General features: G+C 55.3%; 2 protein-coding genes across 3 annotated transcripts in view; one reads left to right on the forward strand and one right to left on the reverse strand.

Annotated features, from left to right (window-relative positions):
* Positions 1–23,766, forward strand: part of NINJ2 (ninjurin 2) — a 177,932-nt gene extending 154,166 nt beyond the window's left edge. For both annotated transcript variants that reach the window (XM_062194627.1, XM_062194629.1), the window contains 3 exons: positions 22,105–22,336; positions 22,818–23,001; positions 23,419–23,766. In XM_062194627.1, coding sequence (XP_062050611.1) covers positions 22,105–22,336; positions 22,818–22,984 — 399 coding nt within the window. In that variant the 3' untranslated portion in view covers positions 22,985–23,001; positions 23,419–23,766. The remainder of the gene's footprint in view (positions 1–22,104; positions 22,337–22,817; positions 23,002–23,418) is intronic.
* A 936-nt stretch (positions 23,767–24,702) lies between these two features.
* The window catches only part of B4GALNT3 (beta-1,4-N-acetyl-galactosaminyltransferase 3), a 108,572-nt gene continuing 105,836 nt past the window's right edge, over positions 24,703–27,438 (reverse strand). Inside the window, exon 20 of the mRNA XM_062195421.1 lies at positions 24,703–26,333. Coding sequence (XP_062051405.1) covers positions 26,225–26,333 — 109 coding nt within the window. The 3' untranslated portion in view covers positions 24,703–26,224. The remainder of the gene's footprint in view (positions 26,334–27,438) is intronic.

Genomic DNA, 27,438 nt, shown 5'->3' on the forward strand with positions numbered 1-27,438 from the left:
ATCCTCCACTGCACTCCCTGGCCACAGCAGAGAGCTGGCCTGGAAGAGGGGAAACCAGGACAGAATCCGGTGCCCCGACCGGGACTAGAACCCAGTGTGCCGGCGCCACAAGGCGGAGGATTAGCCTAGTGAGCCGTGGCGCCAGCCTCCTTCAATATTTTGTTAAGATTTTTTTTTTTATTTGACAGATAGAGTTAGACAGTGAGAAAGAGAGACAGAGAGAAAGGTCTTCCTTCCTTTGGTTCACCCCCAAAATGGCCGCCACAGCTGGAGCTACACCGATCCGAAGCCAAGAGCCAGGTGGCTCCTCCTGGTCTCCCGTGCAGGTACAGGGGCCCAAGTACTTGGGCCATCCTCCACTGCCTTCCTGGGCAACAGCAGAGAGCTGGACTGGAAGAGGGGCAACCGGGACTAGAACCCGGCGCCCATATGGGATGCCGGCGCCGCAGGTGGAAGATTAATCAAGTGAGCCACGGCACTGGCCCCTCTCCTGAATTCAATATTGTGTTGGCTCTTCTGAGTCTATTGTCTTCCCATATAGACTTTATAATCACTTTAAAATCAATCCCAAAATTTGGGATTTCAATTTAATTTGCATTGAATTTATAGATATGGTTGATAAGTACTGACATCTTGACAATAGTGAGTCTTCCTATTCATAAATATCAAATACATCTCCATTTATTTACTTCTTTGATTTCTCTCATGAGAATCTTATGGTTTTCCTCACATAGATCTTCTACATGTCTTTAGATTTATACCTAAATCTTTCCATTTTTTTATTGCTAATGTAAATGGTATCATGTTTTCAATTTCAGATTCCATTTGTTCATTGATGATATACCAGAGTTCTTCAAAGTTTGTGGAAAATAAAAAATATGAGTTTATTTTGGCACAAAAATTTTGAAAATCATATATACTTTTTTCATTATAAACATTTTTCATGAACTTTTTGAAGATCCTTCATATGTATGGGCTTTGACTTTTTTTTCACCAAAATAAACTTCCCTTTTAATTCCATGTTCCATGAACTTATTGAAGTATGTTCATTTAGAAAAGCAATTAACTTTTTATTAATAATAATGTATTTATTTGCCCTTTTATTTTATTTTATTTTTTTATTTATTTTGACAGGCAGAGTGGACAGTGAGAGAGAGAGACAGAGAGAAAGGTCTTCCTTTATCGTTGGTTCACCCTCCAATGGCCGCCACGGCCGGCGCGCTGTGACCAGCACACCATGCTGATCCGAAGGCAGGAGCCAGGTGCTTCTCCTGGTCTCCCATGCAGGTGCAGGGCCCAAGCACTTGGGCCATCCTCCACTGCACTCCCTGGCCACAGCAGAGAGCTGGCCTGGAAGAGGGGCAACCGGGACAGAATCTGGAGCCCTGACCGGGACTAGAACCCGGTGTGCCGGCGCCGCAAGGCAGAGGATTAGCCTAGTGAGCCACGGCACCAGCCCAATTAATAGTTTTTTAAAAGTATATCAGGGGCTGGTGCTGTGGCGTAGCAAGTAAAGCTGCTGCCTGCAGTGCTGGCATCCCATATGGGCGCCGGTTCTAGTCCTGGCTGCTCCCCTTCCAATCCAGCTCTCTGCTATGGCTTGGGAAAGCAGTAGAAGATGGCCCAAGTCCTTGGGCCTCTGCACCTGCATGGAAGACCTGGAAGAAGCTCCTGGCTCCTGGCTTCTGATTGGCGCAGCTCCAGCATTTGAAGCCAATTGCGGCCAATTGGGGAGTGAACCAGTGGATGGAAGACCTCTCTCTCTCTCTCTCTCTCTCTCTCTCTCTCTCTGTCTTTCCTTCTCTCTGTGTAACTCTGACTTTCAAGTAAATAAATAAATATTAAAAAAAAAAAATAAAGTATAATCAACAAAGTCAGCTTTTTAGAGCTCAAAAACCAAGGACCCCACCAAGTCCTGCCACCCCATGAATCTGGGCCTGAATCTTTCTCCTTTTGTTCAAATCATGATGGCTAACCCCGAATAGCTCCAACAAAGATCCTAATCCCCTCATATTATTATTATTATTATTATTATTAATATTTTGGAGAAGCAGTGACCTAGAGAGAGAGGGACAGAGACCAGAAGAGATCTTCCATCTGCTCATTTACTCCCCCAAGGCCTGCAACAGCTGGGGCTGAGCCAGGCCGAAGCCAGGTGCCAGGAACTCCATCCAGGTGTCCCACTTGGATGGCAGGGGCCTAAGGACTTAAGCTATCATCTGCCGCCTCCCCAGGTGTGCATTAGCAGGAGGTTGCAGTGAGGAACTGGAGCCGGGTATTGAACTCAGGTACTCCAGGGTAGGGTGTGGGTGTCCGAACCTGCATCTTAACCACCAGTCTCCGTGCGTGCCCTCCTTTTGTGTCTTAGCAGGTGTGGCACTGTTTCACATATATTTATTTTATCCTTCTCATTGTCACAGCAACCCAGTGAGGTCGAGACCATCGACCTATCATGTCCAAGGTCACCCAGCTAGCAGGTAGGAAAGCTGCATTGACCCCAGACTGACTTCAGAGTCGACAGTTTTCATCTCACCAAGAATGAAAATAAAATTTTTGCAGGGGGGCTTTTAAAGATTCATGGAAATGAGGTGACAAAACTACATGTGGATTTCTAAAAATTGCTTGCACCAGAGTCTGCTAATTCCATTTTCCACTGACTTCGGGAAGTCCCACTGTATTTGGCTACAGCCTGGTGCTGGGTGTCTAGGCCTTTAGGTTTAAGGATCCATTGGAAGGATGAGGAGAGTGGGAGAGACAGGGGATGGACACCCTGGTGAGGACAGAAGAGCTGTCTGCCCCACATCCACCAAGGGTTTCCCATCCCACACTTGCTGCTGGGTGAGTCACCCTTTTGGAAGACTTTGGGGCTAATGTGAGGCCCAGACCTTGAGAAACGCCTCAGAAGCTCACTTGGGCCTCAGGGGAGCTCCCCCAAAGCCTGGCAGCACCCTCAGCCCAGCTGCATGATAAGATAAGACACACCCCAGGGACCCAGTGACATGGCCTTGCTCTCGGTGACATCTGTCCACAGCTGAAAACCATGCCCCCAGGGACTCTGTGAAGTCAAAAGGCCTCTGGTTTGAGGGCCAGCTCTGTGGGGGCTCCGATGGTGCTGCCCTTCCAGAAGTTTGGCCATCACAACCTGGCCCAGTCTTTGGCCCAGGTGGCAGACCAGTGAGCACTGAGTCACTGACAGCAGTGACGACTGAGGGCACACAGGCCTTGCGTCAGGACGGCCGCAAGCCCGGGGTGGTGACGTGCATGGCGCTGGGCCTGTGGGTGCCAGGGGGCTATTTTTGCCCAGGCACGGAGTTGTCAGCCAGCAAGAGGTGAGGGGAGACGCCACAGGGAGTTGCGACATTCAGGCAAAGCACCCAGGAGCCTGGCTGAGAGCTGGGGCCCCGACACCCAGCGGCACCTGCAGTCACTCTCGCTATTGGTTCACAAAGACAGTGTGAAGGGTGTGGCGGGCGCTGACACACGAGCCAGGGAACCCAGGGATCATCTCGGCACTTGGAAGCGCGGCCTGGCTTCCGATGACCTTTCTCTGTCGTCTCTGTGGTGGCACACCGGCCCGTCCTGGGCGCTGCTCGCCACTGAGCATGGGGCAGGAAGGACTCTGGCCCCGGCTGCCTTCCAGACCTGCTGGCGTGGGGCCGGGGCAGGAGACTGTCGCAATCGGCCACAGGCAAAGGCCATGGTGTTGCCAAGGACCAAAGTAGCCCTGGCTTGTATAAACGCCGAAGTCCCGGAAAGTTGTTCACGGGCTGAATCAATTGGATCCTAGCCGAGCCGCACTGCAGAGGGCCAGATCCCAGCCTCAGGACTCAGAGGAGTTGTCACTCAGCCAGAAACACAGGTGTCATCCTGACCCCTCCCTTTCCCGCACCCAGTCCTGCCAGCCCTACTGCCTTAACCTCTCCCTGGGCAGTCCCATGTCCCTACCCACAGCCCCCGCTGGGACTCAGGCCCCGGCACGTCCCCCAGGGCTATGGCTCCCCTCTGTGCCAATGCATCCTTCCCGCTGCTGCCATCCCGTTCCTTCTAAAATGCAGCCTAAGTCACCTGCTGAAGAAAGTAATTTTTAAAATGTTTTTATTTACTTATGTGAATGAAGGGAGGAAGAGAGAGAGAGAGAGAGAGAGAGAGTTCTTTCATCCACTGATTCAGTCCTACAGTGGCTACAAACAGCCAGGTCTGGGCCAGCTGCATTGCTGGTGGGAACCCAACTACTTGAGCCATTCATTACTGCTGCTCGCAGGTGCACACTGGCAGGAAGCTGGATCAGAAGCAGAGGCAGGATTCAATTCCAGGCACTCTAACAGGATGCAGGCGTCCCAAGCAGCACCTTAATTTGCTGTATGCCATTGCCCACCCCAACCTTTAAACATTTTTTAAAAATTTATTCATTTGTGTGTGTGTGTGTGTGTTTGTGGAAAAGAGAGGGAGAGAGCGAGAGTGAGAGCAAGGGCAGGAGAGAGAGAGAGAGAGAGAGAGAGAGAGAGAGAGAGAACGCTACCATCTTCTGGTCCATTGCCCAAGTGCTGCAGCCACCAAGGCCAGCCCAGATGGGAGCCAGGAATGCAGTCCAGCTCTCCCATGTGGACGGTAGGGACCCAATCACGTGAACCAGTCCACTCTGCCTTCCAGATTGTGCATTGACAGGAAGCTGGAAGCAGGAGCCAGGACCAAGTCTAAGCGTGGTGGACCCTCTGCAGCCACTGCTTCTGTGTCTGCAGCTCCTACCCACGGCAAATTGAAAATACTTGGGGAAAACAAGTGCATCTGTACTGAGCATGCCCAGACTTTTTCTTGTCAGTATTTCCTAAACAATGTAACAACTATTTACATAGCATTGACATTGCATTAGGCAGTATAATATAGGGAAGATTTAAAGTATATAGCAGGATGTATGTGGTTATATGCAATACTGCACCATTTTATATGAAGGACTTGGGCATCCATGGATCCTAGTATTTGCAGGGGACCTGAAACCAATCCCTCCTCGGATACCAAGGAACAACTGCACCTTAAGGGGCCCTGCTCTGCCCCACCCCCACACCACTCCAGCCTCATTCCTGGCCCCTTCACCTCCCTCCTCCCTTCCCTCGAGACCTAAGGACCTCTTGGATCCTGAGCTCTGAGCCTGCTGTGCCCTCTGTGTGAATGTTGCCCCTTATACACTCACCCCCAAGGTTCTGCCCAACAGCCCCTCCACCACCCCAGGAGGATGGAGCCCAGGGCGCTGCTCTTCTCCCACCCCTCCCACACCCCTGCTCTGCCCAGATTTGCCACCTGTTGCCCTCACTGGAGAGCTTCCTTGAGAGCAGGGCTGGCTTAGTCTTTGCATTCCTGACCTCTTGCATCAGTGCCTGGGACTCAGTGCCTGGGACATTAGCGCCTAATACAAATTTGTACGCTAACTAAAGAAACAGGGAAGGGTGATTTTTGCTATTTAATTATTCATTGTATATTTAATTATATCTTTTTGCTCTGATTGTAAGAAGATGATGTATTAGTTGTCAAAAATTAGAATTGAGTCTCAGCTGCTGTGCTTCTAATCCAGCTCTCTGCTAATGCACTTGGGAATGTAGCAGAAGATGGCCCAAGTGCTTGGGCCCCTGCACCCACATGGCAGACCAGGAAGGAGTTCCAGGCTCCTGGCTTCAGCCTGGCCCAGCCCTGACCATTGTAACCATTTAGGGAGTGGACCAGCAGGTAGAAGATATTGCTCGCTCGCTCTCTCTCTCTCTCTCTCTCTCTCTGCCTTTCAAATAAAAATAGATAAATTTTTAAAAATTAGAAGCCCTTGGTGTGATTTAAATTCGTCCCACATTTGTTTGCTCGGCTTACACTAATGTGTGTTAATACAAAAGACACTCTATTTTGTTTAGTTTTTACCTATAAAAGATCATATCATATTCTTACTTTTTCCCCAAGAAAGACATTTTAGACATCTTCCCAGATCTACGCAGAAGGGTCTACCTCGTTCTTTCTAAAGACTTAGGTAGTGTTTCGTTGTGTGTGGGTAGCCTTTTCAATTTAGTCAATGCACTGTCAATTACCATTCGCATTACCCACGGAGGTGCAGCTTCTTGTCTTCAGGGACTCTTGCTGTGGGAGAAACTCCTAAAAGTGGGCTTATTGGGTAAACGGGTAAGAATACCTTCACTTCTAACAGCTGATTGCCAAATTATCCTCCAAAACAGATCGCAGGGGTTTGGGAGCATTCAGTGGTAATTTACGTTCTCATCCAGGATGCGAAAATGCTTGTTTAGCTACACCTTCGCAGACACTGAGTGTTAGCAGGCTCCTAAACCTTTGTCAGTGTAACTGGACACACTCACTCTCTCACACTCACACTGAGTGTTTCTTTGGGCCTCGTTTGTTCACGTTTCTATTTGCTTATTGTTTAAAATTTTTATTTGATTTTGTATTTGTGAAAGGCAAAGAGAGAGAGAGAGAGAGATTCAATTCCCAAATTCCGGTGGTGGTCAGGGCTGGGCAGAGGCCAAAACCAGGAGCTGGACACTCAAGCCATGACTCTCACCTGGATGACAGGAACCCAACTACCTGAGCCATCACGGCTGCCTCCCAGGATGTACAGACAGGAAGCTGCAGTCAGGATGGGGAGCTAGGAATTGAAGCCAGGAACTCTGTATGGGACATGGGTGTGTTAACCCCTGGGCTGAATGCCCACCCTGGAACTCGCACGCTTCGGGGAGGGGGGAGCTTCCAGGCTGCACAGAAGGAGGAGTACTGAGCACATCCCGGATGGGGCGGGGACAGGATGCACAGTCACAACCCTGCAGATCCGGGTCCGTGCCGCCCAGAACCAGACCCTGGGCCTCACCTGTGCACGGGGGCACCGGGGCATTGAGGAGCCTGCTGTAGCTCCGGGAGAAGCAGTGAGACGAGGAGATGGAGGAGTTGGAGGCCAGATCAGGGTTAGGGAGACCCACCTTCTCCTCTGGGCTGGAGTTTCTCGTGTCAGATGGGCATAAGAGCAACTCCACGGCACCGAGTTCCCTTTGCCATCCTGGGTGCACAGCCTCAGCTCCGGCCCATGATGGCAGGACGGCATGCAAGCCGATCTTCCATCCTGCACAGCCCAGACACGGCACAGCCTGGGCCACTTTCTGCTGTGGACTGAATGGGAGTTGTTCCCATGGCGGGGGCGTCTTGGTGGGCTCAGCCCCCTGTATTCGCCCGGGAGCTCCAGAACCTGCTTCCTGTGGAGGGGCAGTTTAACCCCGGAGTGAGACCTCCAGGTTTGCAGACCCGTCCTGGAACCTGACTCCCTGAGTCGTTCTGCAGACCTAGCCGGGGCTCAACTCCAACATTACGGAACCCTGGCCAAGAAACGCCTCCTCCGCGGGTGGACTCCATCAGCAGTTTCCCTTCGGCCTTGTTATGCCAGGCGGCTGTACCATCTGCGCAGAAGTGAGGGCTGGCACAGGGAAGCGTCTTCCACCCAGACCTCAACTCCTCTCCACCCTGCTGGAGCCCATAGAACGGCATCCTTCGCGTGTGGCAGAGACTTGGAGGTGAGGATCACTGCAGAGGGCAGTCCCATCCCGCATCTCTGCTGTCCCAACAGAGGGCACAGAAAGGCACCCAGCTGGTGGGGACAGGGCGCGCTGCGGGAGCGACGGGAGCTGAGTTCCCGGTCCAGCACTGCCTAGGTGGTGACTCGGGCCAGGTCCCTTCCCCTCTAGTTCTCAGCTGGGCACGGGGCCGAGATAGCTGAAGCACACCAGTCCGCAAGTGAAGGCGGTTAACGGGGGCCAGCAATGCCCTGGGACGAGCATTGTCCCCCACTCTCACCGCCCAAGGCATCTGAGTTTGTGTGCTTTTTGCGGCTCCCTCTGCGCTGGCTCTTGAGAGAGGAGCCCCCAGCCTCCTGCCTCGTGGGCGCCGTCATCTAAGAGAGACAGAGCCCTCTGCTGGCCTCAAAGGGAAGAGTTCAGCGCAGAGTGGACCTGGCCAGTTCGCTTCGACCTTCACCACTCAGGCTGCAAATAACAAAGCGACCTCTGCTTTCCCAAGGCCCGTGGTCCTCTCGGCAGCAAGAAATCCCGAATCCTCTGCCCTTGCTCTTTCTGGCCAAGGGGCTGGCCTCGTTGGGCCTGCTCAGCAGGGTCTGGCCCTGATTAGGTGCCCATGCTCAGTTTAATACTCTGCTGTTGCCATCCTGAAAGCCTCAGTCAACTTGAAGGAGAGGCCCCACGTGCACATTTCGTGCTGGGTCTCATGAATTCTCCTGGGCTACAGTAACACCTACTCGGAAGCCTTTTACCAGCGTGCTGACCATACTTTCCCATGGGGTCGTGCTTCCCAAGACAGCGGGTCTGTGGCGCCCAGATAGAGCTGGGTGCCGGCGCGGCCACGGCGTCTCCTCTGACCCCCCTCCAGGGGCACCCCTGCCTTCCCACTGCACTCTGTCTCTCCCACGCACCCTGTGATTAATCGCGAGCTCCCATCTGGATTATTCAGGCCCAGCCATGCCCTCTGCACTCTGCTGTGCCCATATGTTGACTGGCTGGAGAGCACACAGCGCTATCTTCTCAGAACACAGTGCGGGTGCTGCAGGCAGTGGGTGTGCAGTCAAAGCTGCTGACTCACCCACTGAGCAAGCCAGCTTGTTACACACATACACAAGCACATGCGTGCGCACACACAAATGAGCACATGCATATGGGCGTACGTGCGTGCGCACACACACACACACACACACATGGCTGTGGTCTTGACTCAGCCAAGGCTCACATCTGCACCATTCTTTCCTCTTCCCACCTGATAAGAACAGAATTGACCTTAGAGACCTGGGCAGTGCTGCTGGATTACGGGCAGTAAATAGTTCTCTCCCCATCCCTGTACTTCCCAAAGGACCCCAGGGAATCTTATCTTAAGAACCTTGGTGGGGGGGGGTTTGTGTGCTGTGGCATAGCCTGTGTAGCTGCCACCTGCACCACCAGCATCGTATATGGACACCTGTTCAATCCCGGCTGCTCCACTTCTGATTCAGCTCCCTGCCAAAGCCCCTGGGAAAGCAGCAGAAGATGGCCCAAATGCTTGGGCCCCTGCCATCCATGTGGGAGACCCAGATGAAGTTCCGGGTTCCTGACTACAGCCTGGCCCAGCCCTGGGCGTTGTGGCCATTTGGGGAGTGAACAAATGGATGGAAGATAGATCTCTCTCTCTCTCTCTCTCTTCAACTGTGCCTTTCAAATAAATAAATACATCATTAAAAAAAAGAAAAAAAGCTCCTCAGACACCTGCACAGTGCTTTCCAGTTTGCAAAGCATTTTCACCAACAGTATTCTTCAACTACCCTGTGAGCAAATACAAATACGTCCGTGCTAATTTATGATTGTTGTTTTCATATTAAAAAATAAAGCCCAAAAAGAAAAGAATAGCTCATATCCTATCAGACTTCACCATGCATATAAGCTTACTCGATAGCTTTGAAAATAGGATAATACAGTCTCTGTTGCGTGACCTCATTATTCCTGTTTTTAGCAGGTGACTAACGGAGGTCCCCAGTCATGCAGCTCTTGGGGCAGTTGGGCTTGATCCTGGGTCCTGACCCTGAGTGTCCACACCCTCAAAGCAAGATGCCGTTCACAATGCAGACGGGCAGGGTGGGGAGGTGCGAGGAATGCAGACCCAGCTCTGACTGAGCTTAGGGGAAAAGACGTCCCCACTGTCCCGGTGCCCCCACATGTCGGCAGGAGTGCAGCTGGGCCAGGCAGCGCCTCTGCAGACCTGGACTTTGCCTTGCAATAAACAGCCCCAGGGGTGGAGGGTCAGCAGTCGGGCAGGAGGCCAGAGGGAGCAGGTGCCAGGTGACAATGCTGGGCTGTATGGGGCTGGCTCTGTGTGGTGCCTTGGAGGGCTCGGGCTCCTTTGGATTTCCAGAAAGAGGGCAAGGACAACCGCCTCCCTGCTCTGGGGCCGTCCCAGGCTGTGGAAAGGGAGCTTCCAGCCAGGTCTGGCCCAGTGGCTAAGAGCAGGACTGGCATATGGGCAAGCCTGCATTCATTCACACACGCTCCTAGCCAGAGACTGTGTTAGGCACCAGAAGAGAGAGTTCCCCAGAGCTCTGGTCTCCTGGGGTGGTGGCAAACGAACAAGAGTGGAGGAGTGGCAGGAAGAACAACATAGTGGTTAAGAGTCTGGGCTTAACTCCCTTATCTCCTAGCGGTGTGACCTGGGGTAGATTACTTAATGTCTCTGAGCCTGAATTTCCCTTCAAAGGGTCTCTGTGAGAAGTGCAGCAAGACAATGCATGTGAAGCACTTCGCAGAGCGCCTGGAGCAAGCTAAGTGCTGAAGCAAGGCAGGCATTAAAAAGATGCTGTAGATTTGGAAGAATTCTGGAGCTGTGTTCTTCCCAACGGCCAGCATCTGGGACAGGTGTTTGGCAGGCGCATCCCAAATCTGAGGGCTTGAGCCAGCGTCTCTGCTCCACTTCCCATTACTGCTCATGTGCACCCTGGGAGGCAGCAGGTGATGGCTCAAGTGCTGGGGCCCCTGCCACCCATGGGAGAGACCCAGATGGAATTCCTGACTTCTGGCTTCAGCAAGGCCCAGCCTTGGCTGTTGCAGGCATCTGGGGATAACCCAGTGACTGGGAGGTCTCTGTCTGTATCTATCGACTTCTGTTGATCTTTCTTTCTCTTTGTCTTTCCCTCTCTGCCATTCATACAAAACAAACAAACAAAAAAACCAATTAGTTAATTAATGAGTACATTTTTTAAAATGTCTGGCATCCATGGACTATAGCTCTGGGAAAGCTTTGAAGCTGGGGTGGGGTTGGCTTTGGTGTCGTTGGTTTCTGTATGCTGATCTGTGTAAGCTGAGGCGGGGGCTAGCTCATAACAGGAGGAAACTGACTAGCAGCGAGGCTGCACGGCTAGGTTTAGAACCCCACAGGTCCACTGTGCGGGTGCAGGGGCTGGGTTTTTGCAGCATCTCAGCCACATTCAAGTTCTGGGTCAGGAAGGGGAGGCAGGCTGCAGGGTGGCACCCAGGCTAGCCCTGCTGGGGTGGGCATCTCAGGACTGGCACTGCCCACACAGGCTGGCTCTCAGGGCTGGCAGACTAATCTGGAGGGGTCCCTGGAGGGGGCTTCCACCCTGACTTTGGCCCCTGGGACTCCGGGTTCCAGGGACTTCTCCATCTTGATGGCGTCTGCAGCTGCATTTTTGCTTCTTCCAGGGAGTGTGATGGCGGCTCTGTCGCCTGTCTCTCCTGTGGCAGGGCCCAGGGACAGGAGTCACACACTCTGAGCAGGACGGTACACTGGGAGGGGTCAGGAGCAATCATTCACGGGCACCCCGGACGGCTCCACTTCAGGGGTTCGTGGCCCTCAGCTCTGAATACAGCAGGTGGCGAGGGCCTCACTTGTGCCAGGCTGTGGGGCACGGCCGTGAAAGAGTCAAAGTCTTCATTCCCATGAAGTTTATCCCTAGGGGTGGTGCGACGGAAAAGTCTTTTGACCTCGTGGCTTCCCCCTTTCCACCCTTCCTCCTTTTCTGAGCCTTGTCATTTGTAGCGGTTGGCGCAGAGGGCTGTAAGGCGGGCAGGGCTCTCTTCTGTGTCCCAGATGCCTGGGGCTTGATGGCGGCCGGTACCGTGTTTGCTGAACCTGCCCGAGAGGCAATCCTGGCAGGCTGTCTGCATGGCTGGGCGGGGTGGGAAATTCACCACCTTCCCCTTTTCCCGTCTCTCTGTCAGACATGATCTGCTTCACGAGGGCTTCTCACCTGGACTGCAGCCAGACTGCAGCCCCAGCCCTTGCTGCTCCCCATTCTAATTGCCTTAAATTCCGAGGAAATAATCCTGCTTTTTGGAACATGTAATCTGGTGGGGACATACAAGCCTCATACGCACCGTCGTGTGGAATGTGGATGTTTTGCTTTATGATTAGTCGTTCTGAAAGTCATTGTCCCTGACCTGTGTTTAGGGTTCCACAACAAACCCCACGGTTCAACAAAAACAAGAGTTTCGGTAAACGTTTCTAAGTGAAGACACAGACAGGATCCCGAAGTAAAAGCACCAGACCCACGAGCAGGAGTGGCCACGGCGGGTAGGAGCTGCTGGCACAAAACACAGGTTTGGATTCAGGCACCGTTCTGTGGAAAGATCTAGGTATAGCAGCGTACTTCAACACGCTCATGGGAAAAGGGGGCAGAAGGATGAGTTTATTTTGGTATAAAAATGTTTTTGAAATACATGCAAAGTTTTTTCAGAATATATATTTCCACACATTATGAAAAAAATTTGCACCAGAATAAAGTCTTAAGTCTAGGTGTGGCAGGTGCTGTGGCACAGTGGGTTAGAGCCCTGACCTGCAGTGCCAGCATCCCATATGAGTGCCAGTTTAAGTCCCAACTACTCCACTTCCTATCCAGCTCTCTGCTATGGCCTAGGAAAGCAGCAGAAGATGGCCCAAGTCCTTGGGCCCCTGCACCTACGTGGGAGACCTGGAGGAAGCTCTTGTCTCCTGGCTTTGGGCTTAGCTCAGGCCGTTGTGACCATTTAGGGAGTGAACCAGCAGATGTAAGACCTCTCTCTCTCTCTCACCCTCTCTCTCTCTGGCTCTACCTCTCTCTGTAACTCTTTCAAATAAATAAATCTTAAAAAAAAAGTATAGGTGATGACACATTTCTAAAAAATGTTTTATTTATTTGAAAACAAGAGAGGGAGAGATGTTGCTTCACTCCCCAAATGCCTGAGACCGCCAGGGGGGACCAGGCCAAAGCCAGGAGCCTGAACTCCATTTAGTTCTCCCCTGTAGGTTGCAGAAACCCAGACACTTGTGTCGTCACCTGCTGCTCCTGGGTGCATATTAGCAGGAAGCTGGATCAGGATGGGGCCTGGACTTGACACCAAGCACTGCAGTATAGAGCGTGAGCATCCTGAGAAGTGTTTGACCGCTCTGCCGGACGCCTGCCCCGAAACACATACTTTTGAAGTACGCGTGAACTTTTTGAAGTCTCCTGTGCTACCTGTAAACATTTTAAGTTAGCCCCCAACTCTGAGGGCTGTGCTGCCGGGGCTGTGTGCCTAAGGACACAGGATCCAGAGCCTGCCTGGGTGACCTCAGGCAGAAACTGAATTGTTCTGAGCCTTAGTTTTCTCATCCGTAGAATAGGTGCCAGTAAGAGAACTGAATGACAATATCAATACTTGGAGCTTGGAAAAGAGCAGCTGGGATGGGTCGGTGGTCCTCAGACTTGATCTTGCATCAGAATCACCTTGTTAAAACAGATTGCTGGGCCGTGGCCTGGGTTTCTGATTCAGTGGGTCTGGGTGTTTTTCTTTTTCTTTTTTTTATTTGACAGGTAGAGTTATAGACAGTGAGAAAGAGAGAAAGGTCTTCCTTCTGTTGGTTCACCCCCAAGTGGCCGCCACGGTCAGTGCTACACTGATCCGAAGCCAGGAGCCAGGTGCCTCCTCCTGGTCTCCCATGGGGGTGCAGGGCCCAAGCACTTGGGCCATCCTCCACTGCCTTCCCAGGCCACAGCAGAGAACTGGACTGGAAGAGGAGCAACCGGGACTAGAACCCAGCGCTCATATGGGATGCCGGCGCCGCAGGCGGAGGATTAACCAAGTGAGCCATGGCACCGGCCCCTGGGTGTTTTTCTTAATGGGTCCCAGGAGACACTGTTGCTATTGTTGCAAGAACTGCAGCTCGAAAACCACTGATAGACAAAAGAACGAACAGGAGAACAGGCATTTAGGCTGGCAATTGCAACAACTGTGTCCTATTTTGCACTACCTGGATTCAATCCCGGGTTTCAGCCCTGGTTCCTGACTCCACCTTCCTGCTAATGCAGATCCTGGGAGGCCATGGTGGTGGCTCCTGTTACTCACATGGAGACCTGGATTGAGTTCCCACCGCGGCCACTGCAGGCATTCCAGGGGCAAACCATATGGGAACTCTGTGTGCCTCTCACATAAATTGTTTAAAATTTAAAAGAAAGAACATAGGCTCATGAGTTGGACGTGGGGACCATTCTGACTATGTGATGGCTCTGGGCGGTTAACCTCCAGGCCTCAATGCCTTCATTGTCAAGGGAGCTATCGCAATACCGACTTCATGGGGGCGTGTGCGGCGCCCGACGTTTTCAACCTCTAAGTATTCCTGATAAGTTCTGGCTCGTTTTGGTGGCCCTCAAAACACGAGTAGGATTCCGAGATGGGCTGGCGGGGCTGGGGGAATGCCGCCAGTCAAAGAGGGGCACACGGCAAAACGTCAGGTGGACCTGGGCCGCCCCCCCCCGGGGGGGGGGGCGGGTAAACTCTTCGGGTCTTGCGGTGCAGTAAGTCCAGTTTCCACCTTGCACCCTGACTGATGCCAGCTTTTCCGGAAAGCCACTGACAAAGTGACCTCTCGCGGGGAAGGTGGGAAGTGCCTCCTAAGAGTGAGCACGGGGTCCCATTGCAGCCCCCATGCTCTCTCGCTCTCTCGCCCCTCGCCGCCGCACGCTCTTTCTATCCGCTCCGGCCCCTTACGGTTAGAAAGGGCTCCGGCCCTCGGCGGGCTGCGCGGGCTCCTGGGCGCCTCCTGGTGGGCGACAGAGGAGCTGCAGCCCTCCCCGGGGCTGCTTGTCCGTGTCCTCGGAGCGCAGCCGCCTGGAGGCCCGGCTTTGCAGAACCCACCCCGGGGCTGCAGCCTGGCTGTGGCGCTGCGCTCAGGACTGCGAGCAGATTTCTAGGCCAGTCAGGGATTAGTACCAGAATAGCACGCAGAAGACACCGCGCCCTGACGTGGATTAGAGACCGTTGACTTTTGAGGGCACGGCGTTGGCTGCAGGGGCGGCGCCTGCGCGCTGCCAGCCCAACCCGAGGTCGCCAGGGTCCCGGCTCCTGCAGGTTTTGGCCTGAAGACCCGGCGGCAGTCTCCAGCCTGACTCACTCTTTCCCTGAGGCTCTCCGGAGGACTGCCGCGCGGAGGCGGGCTCTGAGGGCAGAGGTTATTTTGTTTATGTATTTGGAAGGCAAAGACTGGCGGCCTGCACGGCCCTGGCTCCCACCCCTCTAGGGCCTTGCCTGTGCCCTTTTGCATGAGGTCTGGCAGAGAAGACACTGGGGCGGGCCCTGTGCACTGTGCGCCCGCCAGGCCGGGGAGCAGGCCCCAGGAGGCAGGCAGGGCGGCTTCAGAAAGAGAGGCTTTCTGGCCGGCTGCAGAGCGGAGCCGCTCTGGGTCGAGCAGGGGCTACCTGCCGCAGCTAGGGGGAGACCCAAGGCCAGCTGGCGTGGAGGTGGGGCCCCCGGGGCACGGACACGGGACTGCAAGATGGTAGAGAAGGCGTTTCACAGACCACGGCGGGGAGCGGCTGCGGCCTAGTACTGCAGATGCCGGCTCACTGCCAGCCGGGGCACTGGGGGTTAGTTAGGCTGCTTGCTTGGGACAGCAGCATCTGGCATCGCAGCACGGGTTTAAGACCTGGCTGCTCCACTTCCCATCCAGCCCCCTGCTAATGCACCTGGGAAGGCATCGGAGAATGGCCCAGCTGCTTGGGGCCCTGCCACCCAGATGTAAGACCTGGATGGAATTCTGGGCTCCTTGTGGCCATTTGGGGAGTGAACCAGTGGATAGAAAATTCCCACTTCCTTTGTCGTTCTCCCTTTCAAATAATAATAAGATGCCAGCTTCCACATAGGAATACTTGGGAGCCAGCTCTGGCTCCTGCCTCCATCTTCCTCCTAATGTAGACCCTGGGAGGCAGCAGGTGATGGCTCACATAATTTGGTCCTTGCTACCCACGCCTGGGGATGGGGGGGTGGGGTGCCTGGATTGAGCTCCTGGCTCCTGGCTTTAGACTGGCTCAGCCCAGGCCAGACAATTGCAGGTGTTTGGAGAGTGAACCAGCAGATTGGGAGTTTTTTTCTGTGTGGGCTTTTCCTGTGTGTCCATCTCCCTGCCTCTCAAAAAAAAAAAAAAAAAATCAACTTGCAGCTTGCTGAGAAGATAAATGGTGCCTGCCTCAAAATTTGGGCCAAGAAAAGCCCTGAGTGACAACGTTATTTCCAAGCGCCTGCAGGCCCGCAGGTGGGAGTGTGCTCCTGAGTGCCAGAGGTTTCTCCATCACCCCACGTCTGTCTATCACTTGGCAGTTCTCGAAGCTCAGTCACCCGTGATCACAGTGCTCTTTCTAACAATGCTCTGTGCCAGACAAGGTGGAAGCCACTCCCATGTCACAGGTGGAGAAGCTACAGTCTGCGTGAGAAAATTATAATTTCAGCTTTGTGTTAACCATTGGCCTTTTGGGCATGCACTTTTTTCTTTCAAATTTATTTATTTATTTATTTAAGATAGATTTTTATTTATTTGAAAGACAGAGTTCCAGAGAGATAGGGAAGTCTTCCATTCACTTGTTCATTCCCCAGATGGCCGCAACAGCCAGGGCTGGGCCAGGCGGAAGTCAGGAGTTTCACCCAGATCTCCCACGCAGTTGCAAGGGCTCAAGCACTTGGACTATCTTCCACTGCTCTCCCAGGTGCATTAGCAGGGAGCTGGATCAGAAGTGGAGCAGCCTAGATTCGAACCGGCACCCATATGGGATGCTGGTGTTGAAGGCGGCCTCTTAACCCGTTATGCCACAAATCCGGCCTCTCCAATTCATTTTTTAGACAGTTCAAACATTTACCTGGTTCAAAATTCAAAAGGTAACAGACAGAAGCCCCTTGTTCAACCTTATTCTTCCAGCTACTTCCTTCCCTTCTTACCGGTTGGAACCCACGCCTTTTACCTTCGGATCTCACAGCCTTTCAAGGGCTCAGGGGTCACAGCCCCACTGCAGTCAGCCCGCCTGGGACCCACGTCACTCACCTCCTGGCGAGCGGGCACAGGCACCCATGTGGCACTGTCCCATGGTCTTCTTTCATCATAGGGCATGGAGGTTTACCTTCAGATCCTAAACTCTTGGGTGGTAGAGTTGGTCTTCAACTGCTTGGCGGTCTTGCAGGAGGGGTTAAAACCCCGGGCTGGGGCAGGAGCTGGGCCTGGTGGCTGAGATGCCTGAGTCCCACCTTGCGGTGCCTGGGTTTTCTTCCCGACTCCGGCTTTCTGCTAACGCGGGCCCTGGGAGGCAGTGGTGACGGCTTGAGAAACAGCTTCTGCCACCCACCTGGGAGACCTGGATTGAGTTCCCAGCTCCGGCGTTGGCCCTGGCCCAGGTCTAGCTCTTTGGGCGTTGGGAGAGTGAATCAGCTAATGGAAGCTCCATATCTACTATCAGTCATCTATCTGTCATCTTCCTACTTCTCTCTCTCAAGCAATGTTTTCAAACAACGGGCTCTGGCACGTACAGAATTGGGCCACAGCCTGTGCGCTGAGATCTTGGGCAGTCACTTAGTCTCTCTGTGCCTCCTGTTTCTCAATGGCAATAACCTTGCCCTTGCCTACTGCTCAGAGCTCTTGTGAGGACGACATAGATGACAAAGCATGCACTCCATAGTGGAGCGACATCATTCCAGTGCATTGAGAACCTGCTCCTGTGCTTAGTGGGACACGCCCAGGCCCCCCTCCCCGCTGGTCTCTGACAGGGGTAAAGACCTTGGACACCTAATTAAAAGCCGCTGGCAGAGTGGGTCACCCAAATCCATTCATTGGAGCAAATCACTCCCGGGCAGGTTCCCGCCCTTTCCCTCTGGGCTATCAGCTGGCCCCATCTCTTACTCTGGTGAGGCCTGGCTGTCCCAGGGGCTCGGTCCTCCTGAGCCAGCGGAAGGGCCACAGCCACTGCTGCTCCGGCCTACTTTGGTTGCCGCCCCAAGTTGGAGCGGACACCAGGGAGGCTGTCATGCGGCTCTCTAAGGGATGACTCACCGAGGGTCACCCGAGCAGGTGAGCTGCCTGCCCAGTGACTCACTGCCTCTGCCCCCAGGCCTGGCCCCACAGCTCCCGAGCTCCGCCTCTGGGAGGGGTCACCCTCAGCCTCTCCACCCCTACCTTCGGCCTGGGATGGGGGGGTCCCCACTCCCAGATCCCTCTGTCTGTACCTGCTGGCTCTCACAGGTAATAAAAGGAGCCCAGTGAGGGGCACTGCGCGCCACCTGCCACTGGGAGCAGAGCCAGGGATTTGCACCTGGGACCAGGCTGCCACAAGTGCTCACCTCTCAGCCCCTCGCTGTCGGGCCCACCACGGCTCCGGGTCCCAAGCGCACTGAGTGGTGGACAATTACATAGGCCTCCGAGGTTGCCCCGCCCCCAGGACCCTCTGGGAGCACAGCTCTGTGCCCTTGTTTCCAGGGAAGACGGACTGTCCCCACTGACCATTAATGTCAACACTGTGAAAATGAGTTTGCTCTTCTACTGAGGAACATTCATTCCTCTCTGACTCATAGACAAAAACATAGGCCAGCAAGCTTTAAGGTGGTCTACGATCGCCCAGTGGAACAATGGAGCAATCAGGGACTTCCAGGGACAGGGCCCAACTGGTGTTGGGAGCTGCCACTCAGCAAGAGGGCCTGGGTGGGGATGGGGATGGGGAGGGGTGAGAAAGAGGGAGGGACTGGGTGGTGCTGGGGGAAGCTGGGAAACTGCTGGAGTGGGTCTGTGGTGTCCCCAGCCACATCATCAAACCCACAGCCACTGGCCCCCCACGCCCCACCCCTGCACCATCTTCAGAGCCCTGGTTGGCAGGGAGTGCAAGGGTGCCTTTTCTCAGGGCGTCCCAGGGGACCTTATGTGAAGGTCGAAGGTCAAGTGGAGCCACCAGGACACAGAGGGCCTTTGAGAGCGACCTCAGGCTGGGGAGAGCTCCACGTGGCTCTTTCCCGGAGGGGAGGAACAAAGTGTCATTCAGTGGCCCCGGAGCTTCTGCTCCCCCAGAGACGTGCTCTTCTCTGCTTCACAGCCATGGGAACCAGGCTGCGGCCCCCAGCCCCTGTGCCAAGCGGGACCGCGGGCTGGCAGGGGCCGGGGTCAGAGGTGGGCACGCAGGCAGCCCAGGGAGGGCCTGGAGAGCCGGAGACGGGGAGCCGGGATCCCAGGCCCGGAAACACAAATGACTCAGGCTGCGGCTGCGGCCCAGCCCACATTCCCGGGCCTTTGTTCCTGATGTGCCTGGGCCTGGCCTTAAAGGGCCAGCTCCTCTGAGGCAGGAGCAAAGGCTACCTTGCCCGCCCCCACTGCGTTGCCCCCAGTCTCAGGGCTGTGGGTAAGGAGGATGGCATCCTACAGGATTTAGGGTTTGATCTAATCCAGTCCTCAGGCTATCAGGGAGGGACACCAGGCCATTTAAGTCATCCCTCTGCCTCTGAGCAGGCTGCACCTAAACTGGCCCAGCAGGATTAAGAAAACTCTGTCCCTGCTTTTACAGAAGCTACTACCCAGTGACCCTTTCCAAGGCACTCTGGCCAGGGCCTCACAGCCGGCTCCCTCCTAACCACTGCACCGGGCCTCACTTCAGGGTTGGCTGACTCATAGCCTCTCGTAAGGCACATGCGCTTGGTGGATCCCAGGTGGACCTCTCCAGGCCTGTACACCAGGCTCCCGGCCCGGGCCTCCAGGCAGTCCAGGCTGAACCCCCATCCTGCCCTGGGCGTGGATTCCTGGTGGAGAAACCACGGCTGGCAGCCAGTGCCCAGGGCACGTCTCTGGGCCCCGTATGCCACCATGTGGACACTGGGAGAAGCGACACCTCCAGGAAGCGGGTGCCTAGCTGATGTCACCCACCCAATGCAGGCCCTAAAAGGGTGGGGCTCAGCTCAAGGCAGCCCTGAATTGACACCCAGCAAAACCGGAGCCCAGAACAGGCCCCATATTCAGGGAGGAGAGGCAGAGGCCTGCGCCTCCGAAGACCACAATGAATCCTGCATACCCTGTGCCCAGGTCTGCCGGAACCCATGCAGGAAGATTGCCGCGGCCCCAAGGCCCCCACCCGCCTCTGGCCCTGCCATTCAGCACTCAGATCCAAGCCCTGCAGGCCAGGGTTTGCTGGCCGCTGGCGTGCAGCTCCTTGGAGAAGGCGCCTCCTCCAGGCGAGATGGGTTTGTCGGATTTGAACTGAGAGCTCATCTGGCAGGGGGAGACAGTGCCAAGCTGGTGACCACTGGACACGCTGATGGCTGTGGGGGTGCATCAAGGGCAGGGAGTCTGGGGCCACAGCTGTATCTGGACAGAGCCTGGTATGAGTGACCACCCACCAGATGGGTCAGTGCCAACCCTCCTGGGGTGGGGCAGAATGGGTGGGCGGCACTCATAGCGCAGGCACCACAGGACATGGATGCACAGCCTGTCACACGAGGGCTGCCCTGAGGCCTCCCAGTCCCATGCACCCCCAGGCCTCCATGAGTCCCACCCCGCCCAGAAAGGGGGTTCCCATGAAATGCTGATAATGACGAAGTCAAGTGCGGGGACCTGCCCTGCGCTGGGCCGAGGGACGCCCAGTCTGAGTCCACGCCCCACACGCAGCTCAGACTTGACCCTGGAGCCTGGAAATGCTGCTGAGGACGGTGGAGACTTCGGGCTGAACTTCGAAGGGCCAGGGGCAGACACCCCTGCTGTTGGCCCAGCAGAGGTCTCCAATGAGGGGTCCTCAAGACCGGCTTTTGCAATATGATAAGAAGATTAAACTTCTATATATGTTAATTTTTATGTAATCTCAAAGTTTCTGCTTTTGTATATTTTATGATATGCATTAGTCCAGTGAAATATGTTCATGATTTTAAAAAATATTTATTTATTTATTTGAAAGTCAGAGTTACACAGAGAGAGGAGAAAACAGAGAGAGAGAGAGAGAGATCTTCATCTGCTGGTCCACTCCCCAAATGGCCACAACAGCTGGGGCTGGGCCAGGCCGAAGCCAGGAGCCAGGGCTTCTTCTAGGTTTCCCACACGGGTGCAGGAGCCCAAGCACCTGTGCTTTCCCAAGTACATCAGCAGGGAGCTGGATCGGAAGTGGAACAGTTGGGACTCGAACCGGTGCCCCTATAGGATGGGCACAGGTGAAGGCTTTACTTCCCTGATGTGTAATGAAAGAATGTACAGATGAAAGGTCTTCAAAAAGTTCATGGAAAATCAATTTTTGTGAAAAAACTCCTCATAGATTTCAAAAGTTTTTACCCCAAAATAAACTTGTATTTTAATTCTATTTTCCCACAAGCCTTTTGAAGTACCCTCAAGTAGTATGAATGCATTACCAAAGATGGTTTTTAATGCTGGGATTATACTACCAAGAAATTTTGGCAACAACTGCATTTCAAGACATCTTAAGGCTCCTTGGAGTCCAAAGGTGCTAACCAGATAGGCTTCTCTCCACTCTCAGCTGGCCTCTGTGTAATTACCCAAGTGAAGTGGCATGCTGGGATCACACTGAGTACAAGGAGTATCCACACCCTCTGATACCTGCCCATCCACCAACCCATCCTCCCACCCATCCATCTATGCACTAGTCCATCCATCCATCCATCCATCCATCCATCTTCCTGCCTGTCCAACCATCCATCCCTCCATCCACCCATCTACCCATCCCTCCATTCCCCACCCACCAATCCATCATCCATTTAACCATCCACTCAACAGATATCTATCCTATTGTTATCTGTTGGGTCACCTCTCTACCGTCAGGCTAAAACATCTTCCAAAGTCCTCCTTCCATTCTTTTATTTTTAAAATATTTTTATTTTATATTTGACAGGTAGAGTCACAGACAGGGAGAGGGAGAGACAGAGAGAGAAGTCTTCTACCCGCTGGTTCACTCCCCAAATGGGGGCGACAGCCAGAGCGGGGCCGATGCGAAGCCAGGAGCCAGGAGCTTCCCCCAGGTCTCCCACGCGGGCGCAGGGGCCCAAGGACTTGGGCCATCTTCTGCTGCTTTCTCAGGCCATAGCAGTGAGCTGGAATGGAAGTGGAGCAGCTGGGACTAGAATCGGCGCCCATATGAGATGCCGGCGCCGCAGGCAGAGGATTAACCTACTGCACCACAGTGCCGGCCCCCCTCCTTGCATTCTTTTCTCACCTCCACTCTGTCCCAGTTCCTGGTCACCTTCAGCCTCACTGTACAGCCTCTCTCCTGTCTCCAGTCTCCTGAGTGCTTTTCCTCTGGAGCCTCCTCAGTGAACCTGCTTTCTTTCTCCCTCACAGCCCGGGAACTCCAACCCAAGAAGGAACCAGCCCATCAACCTGAACCATTACACCACCAAGAAGAGCGTGGCAGAGAGCATGCTGGATGTGGCTCTCTTCATGTCCAATGCCCTGCGGCTGAAGGCCGTGCTCGAGCAGGGGCCGTCCTTCCATTACTACACCACCCTGGTCAGCCTCATCAGTGCGTCCCTGCTCCTGCAGCTGGTCATCGGGATCCTCCTGGTGCTCATGGGTGAGGAGGCATACTGTGGCAGGTGTTTCCCTGTCACCCCCGTGCCCCTGTGCACGCGGCTGCTCAGCCACAGCCTAGCCTGGCGTCAGCCCTGTGCCTGTAAATGTCCAAGTAAGAACTTTGGGGAGTGAGGGCAGGCACCCTGTCCTGTCTGTAGGAATCCCGGGGCAGACCCCCAGGACCGGCTGAGAGCTGTCCCACTAATGTGCAGCACAGGTCCCGACAGCCTTTTGGGAAGCTCCTATCTCCACTTTAGAAGACCCAGTGTAAGTGCCTGAATCCCGATTCTACGAAGCCCCGAGCTGTCAGTGAGGGCCATGGGCACTCCCGCCCAGTAAGCATTGCCACCTCCCTGATCCAGAGGCCACGTGGTCTCTGGGACGCCAGGCTTCCTCCACACTCCAGGGGATGCTGTGGGGCAGCTCCAGGCCACCGCCTCCGCACTGACCCTGCCCTCCTCACACTCCTGGCTCCCCCACAGCACGGCTGAACCTGAATGAGGTAGAGAAGCAGGGGCGGCTAAACCAGCTCAACGACGTGGCCACCACCTTCATCTTCCTCACCGTCGTCATCAGCGTCTTCATCACAGCCTTCGGAGCGCATCAGACGGGGTTCCTGGCTGTCAGGGCCTCAAGGAACCCTCTGTGAACACAGCAGCACCCTGGGTGAGGGAGAAGGCTGAAAGGTAGCCGGGGTCAGGGGCGCCCCCAGGTGGCCAGCCCTTCTCTCAGCTCTGGAGGTTCGGGTAGGAGACGCAGCCCTGCCAGGCAAAAGGCCCAGGCCCATAGCGCTGGGGGCCAGGGTGTCTGTAAGACCTGGGGCTGGGGCTCTGGGAGGCCCCCCGCGGGAGTGGGAAGGGGAGCAAGGCCAGAGCTGCCGGATTTCTCCTCGCACTGTGGAGCAATCCCTGCTGCTCAGATAATGGGCCAAGGGCCAGCAACAGCAGCAAAACCGCCGGGGGCCTCCCAGAAAGGCAGAGTCGCAGCACCTGCATCTGAACAGCTGGCCGGCACAGTGTGCGCATGTGCAAGTCCGACTGTGCAGCTGCCCCCGCCTTCACGCCATCTCTGCCTCCTCCGCAGGTACTGGGTCTGCAGCTGTGCCGCCTCCTTCCTCTCCCTTCTGCCAGGGAGTGGGCGCGCGTCACCGCCCCTGGGAGAACTTCCTTCGTAGCAGTGTAGCTGTCCTCGCTCCCAACCACACGAGCCGGAATTAAGACGTGCTGTCTCACTGGGCTGGAGTTCTGAGCTCAGCCCTGGGTACTGCCGGCCTTGCCCGTCGTGGGTGGCACCTCCAGCATGTGAGGCGCGTCTGCACAGCCCAGCTCCGCCCAGCTTCCGGACTCTGCTTCTAACTTCACCCCGTTCCTTCCCACTGCCCCGGGCCTCATTTTCCTTTTCTGTAAAATGGAATGATTTCTATCTATAAAAGTTTCTGCAAATCCACTCTGTCAATCTTTTTTTTTTTTTTTTTTTTTTTTTTTTGATAGCTAGAAGGCAGAGGAGAGTGAGCAAGAACACTTCCATCCACTGGTTTACTCCCAAATCCCAATGTCAGGAGCAGGGAACTCAATCCAGGTTCTTGGGGGCAAGAACCCAAGTATTTGAGCCATCGCTGGCTGTCATCTAGGGTCTACCTTAGCAAGAAGCTGGAGCTGGGACTCGAACCCAGGTGCTCGGATGTAGGACATGGGTGTCCTAACTGGTGTCTTAATCACCAGGCCAAATGCCCACCCTGGAGCCCATCTTTGTCCTGTTCAAGAACCTACTGTACACCTAGCTCGCACACGAGCAGGCTCTGGCACGTATGTTTAGGGAGCACAAAGCACCTGGGTTTTGCCTAGGCCAAGTACAACCAGGAAGGCAGAGCTGTGCCGTGCAGCATCCACAGGGAGCCCCAGTGAAGGAGGGTGCCCGAGACTGTCTGCTGCCTCAGAACAAGCAACCCCTCGCCCTCCTCGCTGCTCTCCAACCAGCCCCACCTCCCTCCGTCACCCAGCCTGCCCACTCCCCCTTACAACCACCAACCTCCACGACCCTGCGGGACAGAGGGTGCCTGGGCCCCTCCACCCCCATTCTGAGCAAACCCCAGCTCCGACCTCAGACACCAGAGCAGAGGTGAGGGTGCAGGTGGTGGGGGAGGGGCTCCAGCACCTCCATCAGACAGGGAGACAGGCTTGCTCCGCAGTCTCCCTTCTCCCACGGCGAATAGGCAACAGGAAAATACAAGAACCGACTTTTTCCTAAGAAGATGCTGTATTCAACGCTCGCCCCCACCATCCCACTCCCTCCCCCCAACCCCCAAGACATTTCCCTCCAGGTAAGGGCCACAGCAGGCCCTCCCCCTTAAGGCAGACGGTGTCGAGGTAAGACACTGCAAACGCAAGGCACTGGCCTGGGGACTGGCCGTGAGGGCGGGGCCGGGTGGCTGGGGCTGGCTCCGGGCTACCGAGTGAGGCAGGAGGTGGGGGCGGGGCCGCTCCAGGCCTTCCAAAGCAACGTTCTAGAAAGCGGGAGGCCCAGGAAGAAACCTGACACCGCAGTGAGACTAGTGCAGCCGCGGTCAGTTCCCAGTGAGCCCAGAGGGCTGGAGGCCTGAGCGGGCAGCAGGACGGCCACAGCACAGGGGGCAGGCACGGCCAGTTCTTGGAAAAGCCTTCATCCTTCCTGGCTCCATCCAAGGGAAGTCCTCCCTTGTGGGAGTCCTCCCTCCCCTACACCGAGCCCACGCTCTTGGTGAATGCAAGGCCCACCTGGTGGACCAGCAGCCACAACGCTTTCCCACGGGGAGCCTGGGCTCAGCCCTGTGGCCTCACCTCCCATCATCAGCCTTCTCCACAGGGCCCACCTCCCTCAACAGACTGGCGTGCAAGGGCCCACGTCTGATGCACCCCTGGTGCACCTGTCAGAGGCGGCAGCAGCAGTAGCAGCAGCGGCAGCGGCGGCGGCGACCCCAGCCACTGGAGCAGCTGGGGACCACTAGGGCAACACATGTGCGTGATCATCCGGTTCCCCGGGATAGAGAAAGCCAAGGCCATCTCCCCCCGGAAACTGCTCCGTCCCATCCTCTTCCTCAGCGCCCCAGACCTCTCGCCCGCTCCCTCTTCCCCAGGGCAGGAGGTGCAGGGTTGGGAAGACTGAGTTTCCTCTTCCCTTCTCACTCTCCCACCCAAGGGGAGCCCACAGATTTCATCAATACCCTCTTTGCTCTCCTGTTCACCCTGCCCCAGTGGGCGCCGGGGGAGGGCAGAGCCCTGCCCCCAAGCCACTGAGAGGGGAAGGGACAGCTGCCTGGTGGCTCCTGGGAGAGCTGTGTGTCTCTGGAAGGCACGAGCCTGGGCAAGAGCTGAGGACTGTCTCCCACACAGCCAGCCTCAGAGAGGGACACACGTGGTGGCGGGGGGGGGGGGGGACACCCACTCCAGCCCCTCTCACAGTCAAGGCTGGCTCTACACAGCAGTTTGGTTCTCTGGTTAAAAACAAAAATACAGCCCTCCCCCCACATAAAATATGTCCAGTAGAAGCTTCCAAGTCCCAGTCAGCACTCCATGGGAAGGGCCCCGCGGCATGTGGGGCTGCACCCTCGAGGAGCAGCTGGTGGGGTGGGGGGCTGGGGGGGTCCTCAGGCAGGTGTCTCCTTCCTGACCTGAGCGTCCTGGCCTTCTCTGGTACCGAGCAAGTGCCCCTCCGGCCTCTCTCCAAAGTCCTCCCTTCTGCAGGCCCAGGGCCGGGGACAGGAGCCTCAGCGCCTGGCCCTGGGAGGCCTCTGAGGGTCCAGCCGTGGCTTCTGCCCGCCTTGTGCACCCTCCTGCAGCGGCCAGCAGGGGCCCTGGGGAGCAACCTCAAGGCCAGGGGCAGGAAGTGGTGGGTCCGTGGGCCGCGCCCGGCCTCACGGCATCTTCATCTGCCGGCGGTTCCACATGCCGCGCTTGGAGTGGAAGTGGTGGAAGAAATTCCTGAGGGAAAGTCGCTCCACTTCCAGGCCGGCTTGGAGGATCCTGAAGGAAGGAGGAGCGGGATGAGCCAGGAACGGCACAAGAGGCACCTGGGAGGAGCCCTTCCGTGCCCACTCAGACCCTGTCCCCCTCCCTGTTACTGCCCATGCGGCCAAGAAAGCAGGCTGTTGTGGAAAGAGGCCACACAGCCTAGGCTTGGGTCCCAGCTCCGTGACAGCTGAATGGGGACATCTGTCAGAGCCTGTCTGCTTCCCCCCCAGAGAGAGGATACTACAACAGGTGCAGGAGCACGAGGGGGCCTCAAAAAGCTCATGGGAAACAGAATTAAAATAGAAGTCTAGGGGGCCAGTGCTGTGGCACAGAGGGTTAAAGCCCTGGCCTGAGGCGCCAGCATCCCATGTGGGCGCCGGTTCTAGTCCCGGCTGCTCCTCTTCCGATTCAGTTCTCTGCTATGGCCTGGGATAGCAACAGAAGATGGCCCAGGTCCTTGGGCCCCTGCATCCATGTGGGAGACCAAGAAGAAGCTCCTGGCTCCTGGCTTCAGATCAGCGCAGCTCCAGCCGTTGCAGCCATCTGGGGAGTGAACCAGCAGATGGAAGTCCTCTCTCTCTGTCTCTACCTCTCTCTGTAACTGTCTTTCAAATAAATAAAATAAATCTTTAAAATAAAAACAGAAGTCTATTTAGTGCAAAAAAAATCCATGCATAAAAGGGGTCTTCAAAAAGTTTCATGGAGGGGCCAGTGTAGTGGCGCAGCAGGTGAAGACACTGCCTGCAGCGCCTGCATCCCACACGAGCAGTGGTTCGAGTCCCAGCTGCTCTACTTGTGATCCAGCTGCCTGCTCATGTGCCTGGGAAAGCAGCGGAAGATGGTCCACGTGCTGGGGCCCCTGCACCCACATGGGAGACCCAGCTCTTGGCTACAGCCTGGCCCAGCCCTGGCGGTTGCAGCCATGTGGGGAGTGAACCAGTAGATGAAAGATCTCTCCCTCTCTCTGTCTCTCTGTAACTCTACCTTTCAAATAAATTAATTTAAAAAAAGTTAATAGAAAGGCAGGTGTCTGGCATAGAAGTTGAACTGCCTGTATCCCACATCAGAGTGCCTCGGGCTCCCGATTGTGGCCTCGTACTAATGCAGACTCTGGGAG

This window comes from Lepus europaeus, chromosome 6 (assembly GCF_033115175.1).
Source record: "Lepus europaeus isolate LE1 chromosome 6, mLepTim1.pri, whole genome shotgun sequence".
Lineage (NCBI taxonomy): Eukaryota > Metazoa > Chordata > Mammalia > Lagomorpha > Leporidae > Lepus > Lepus europaeus.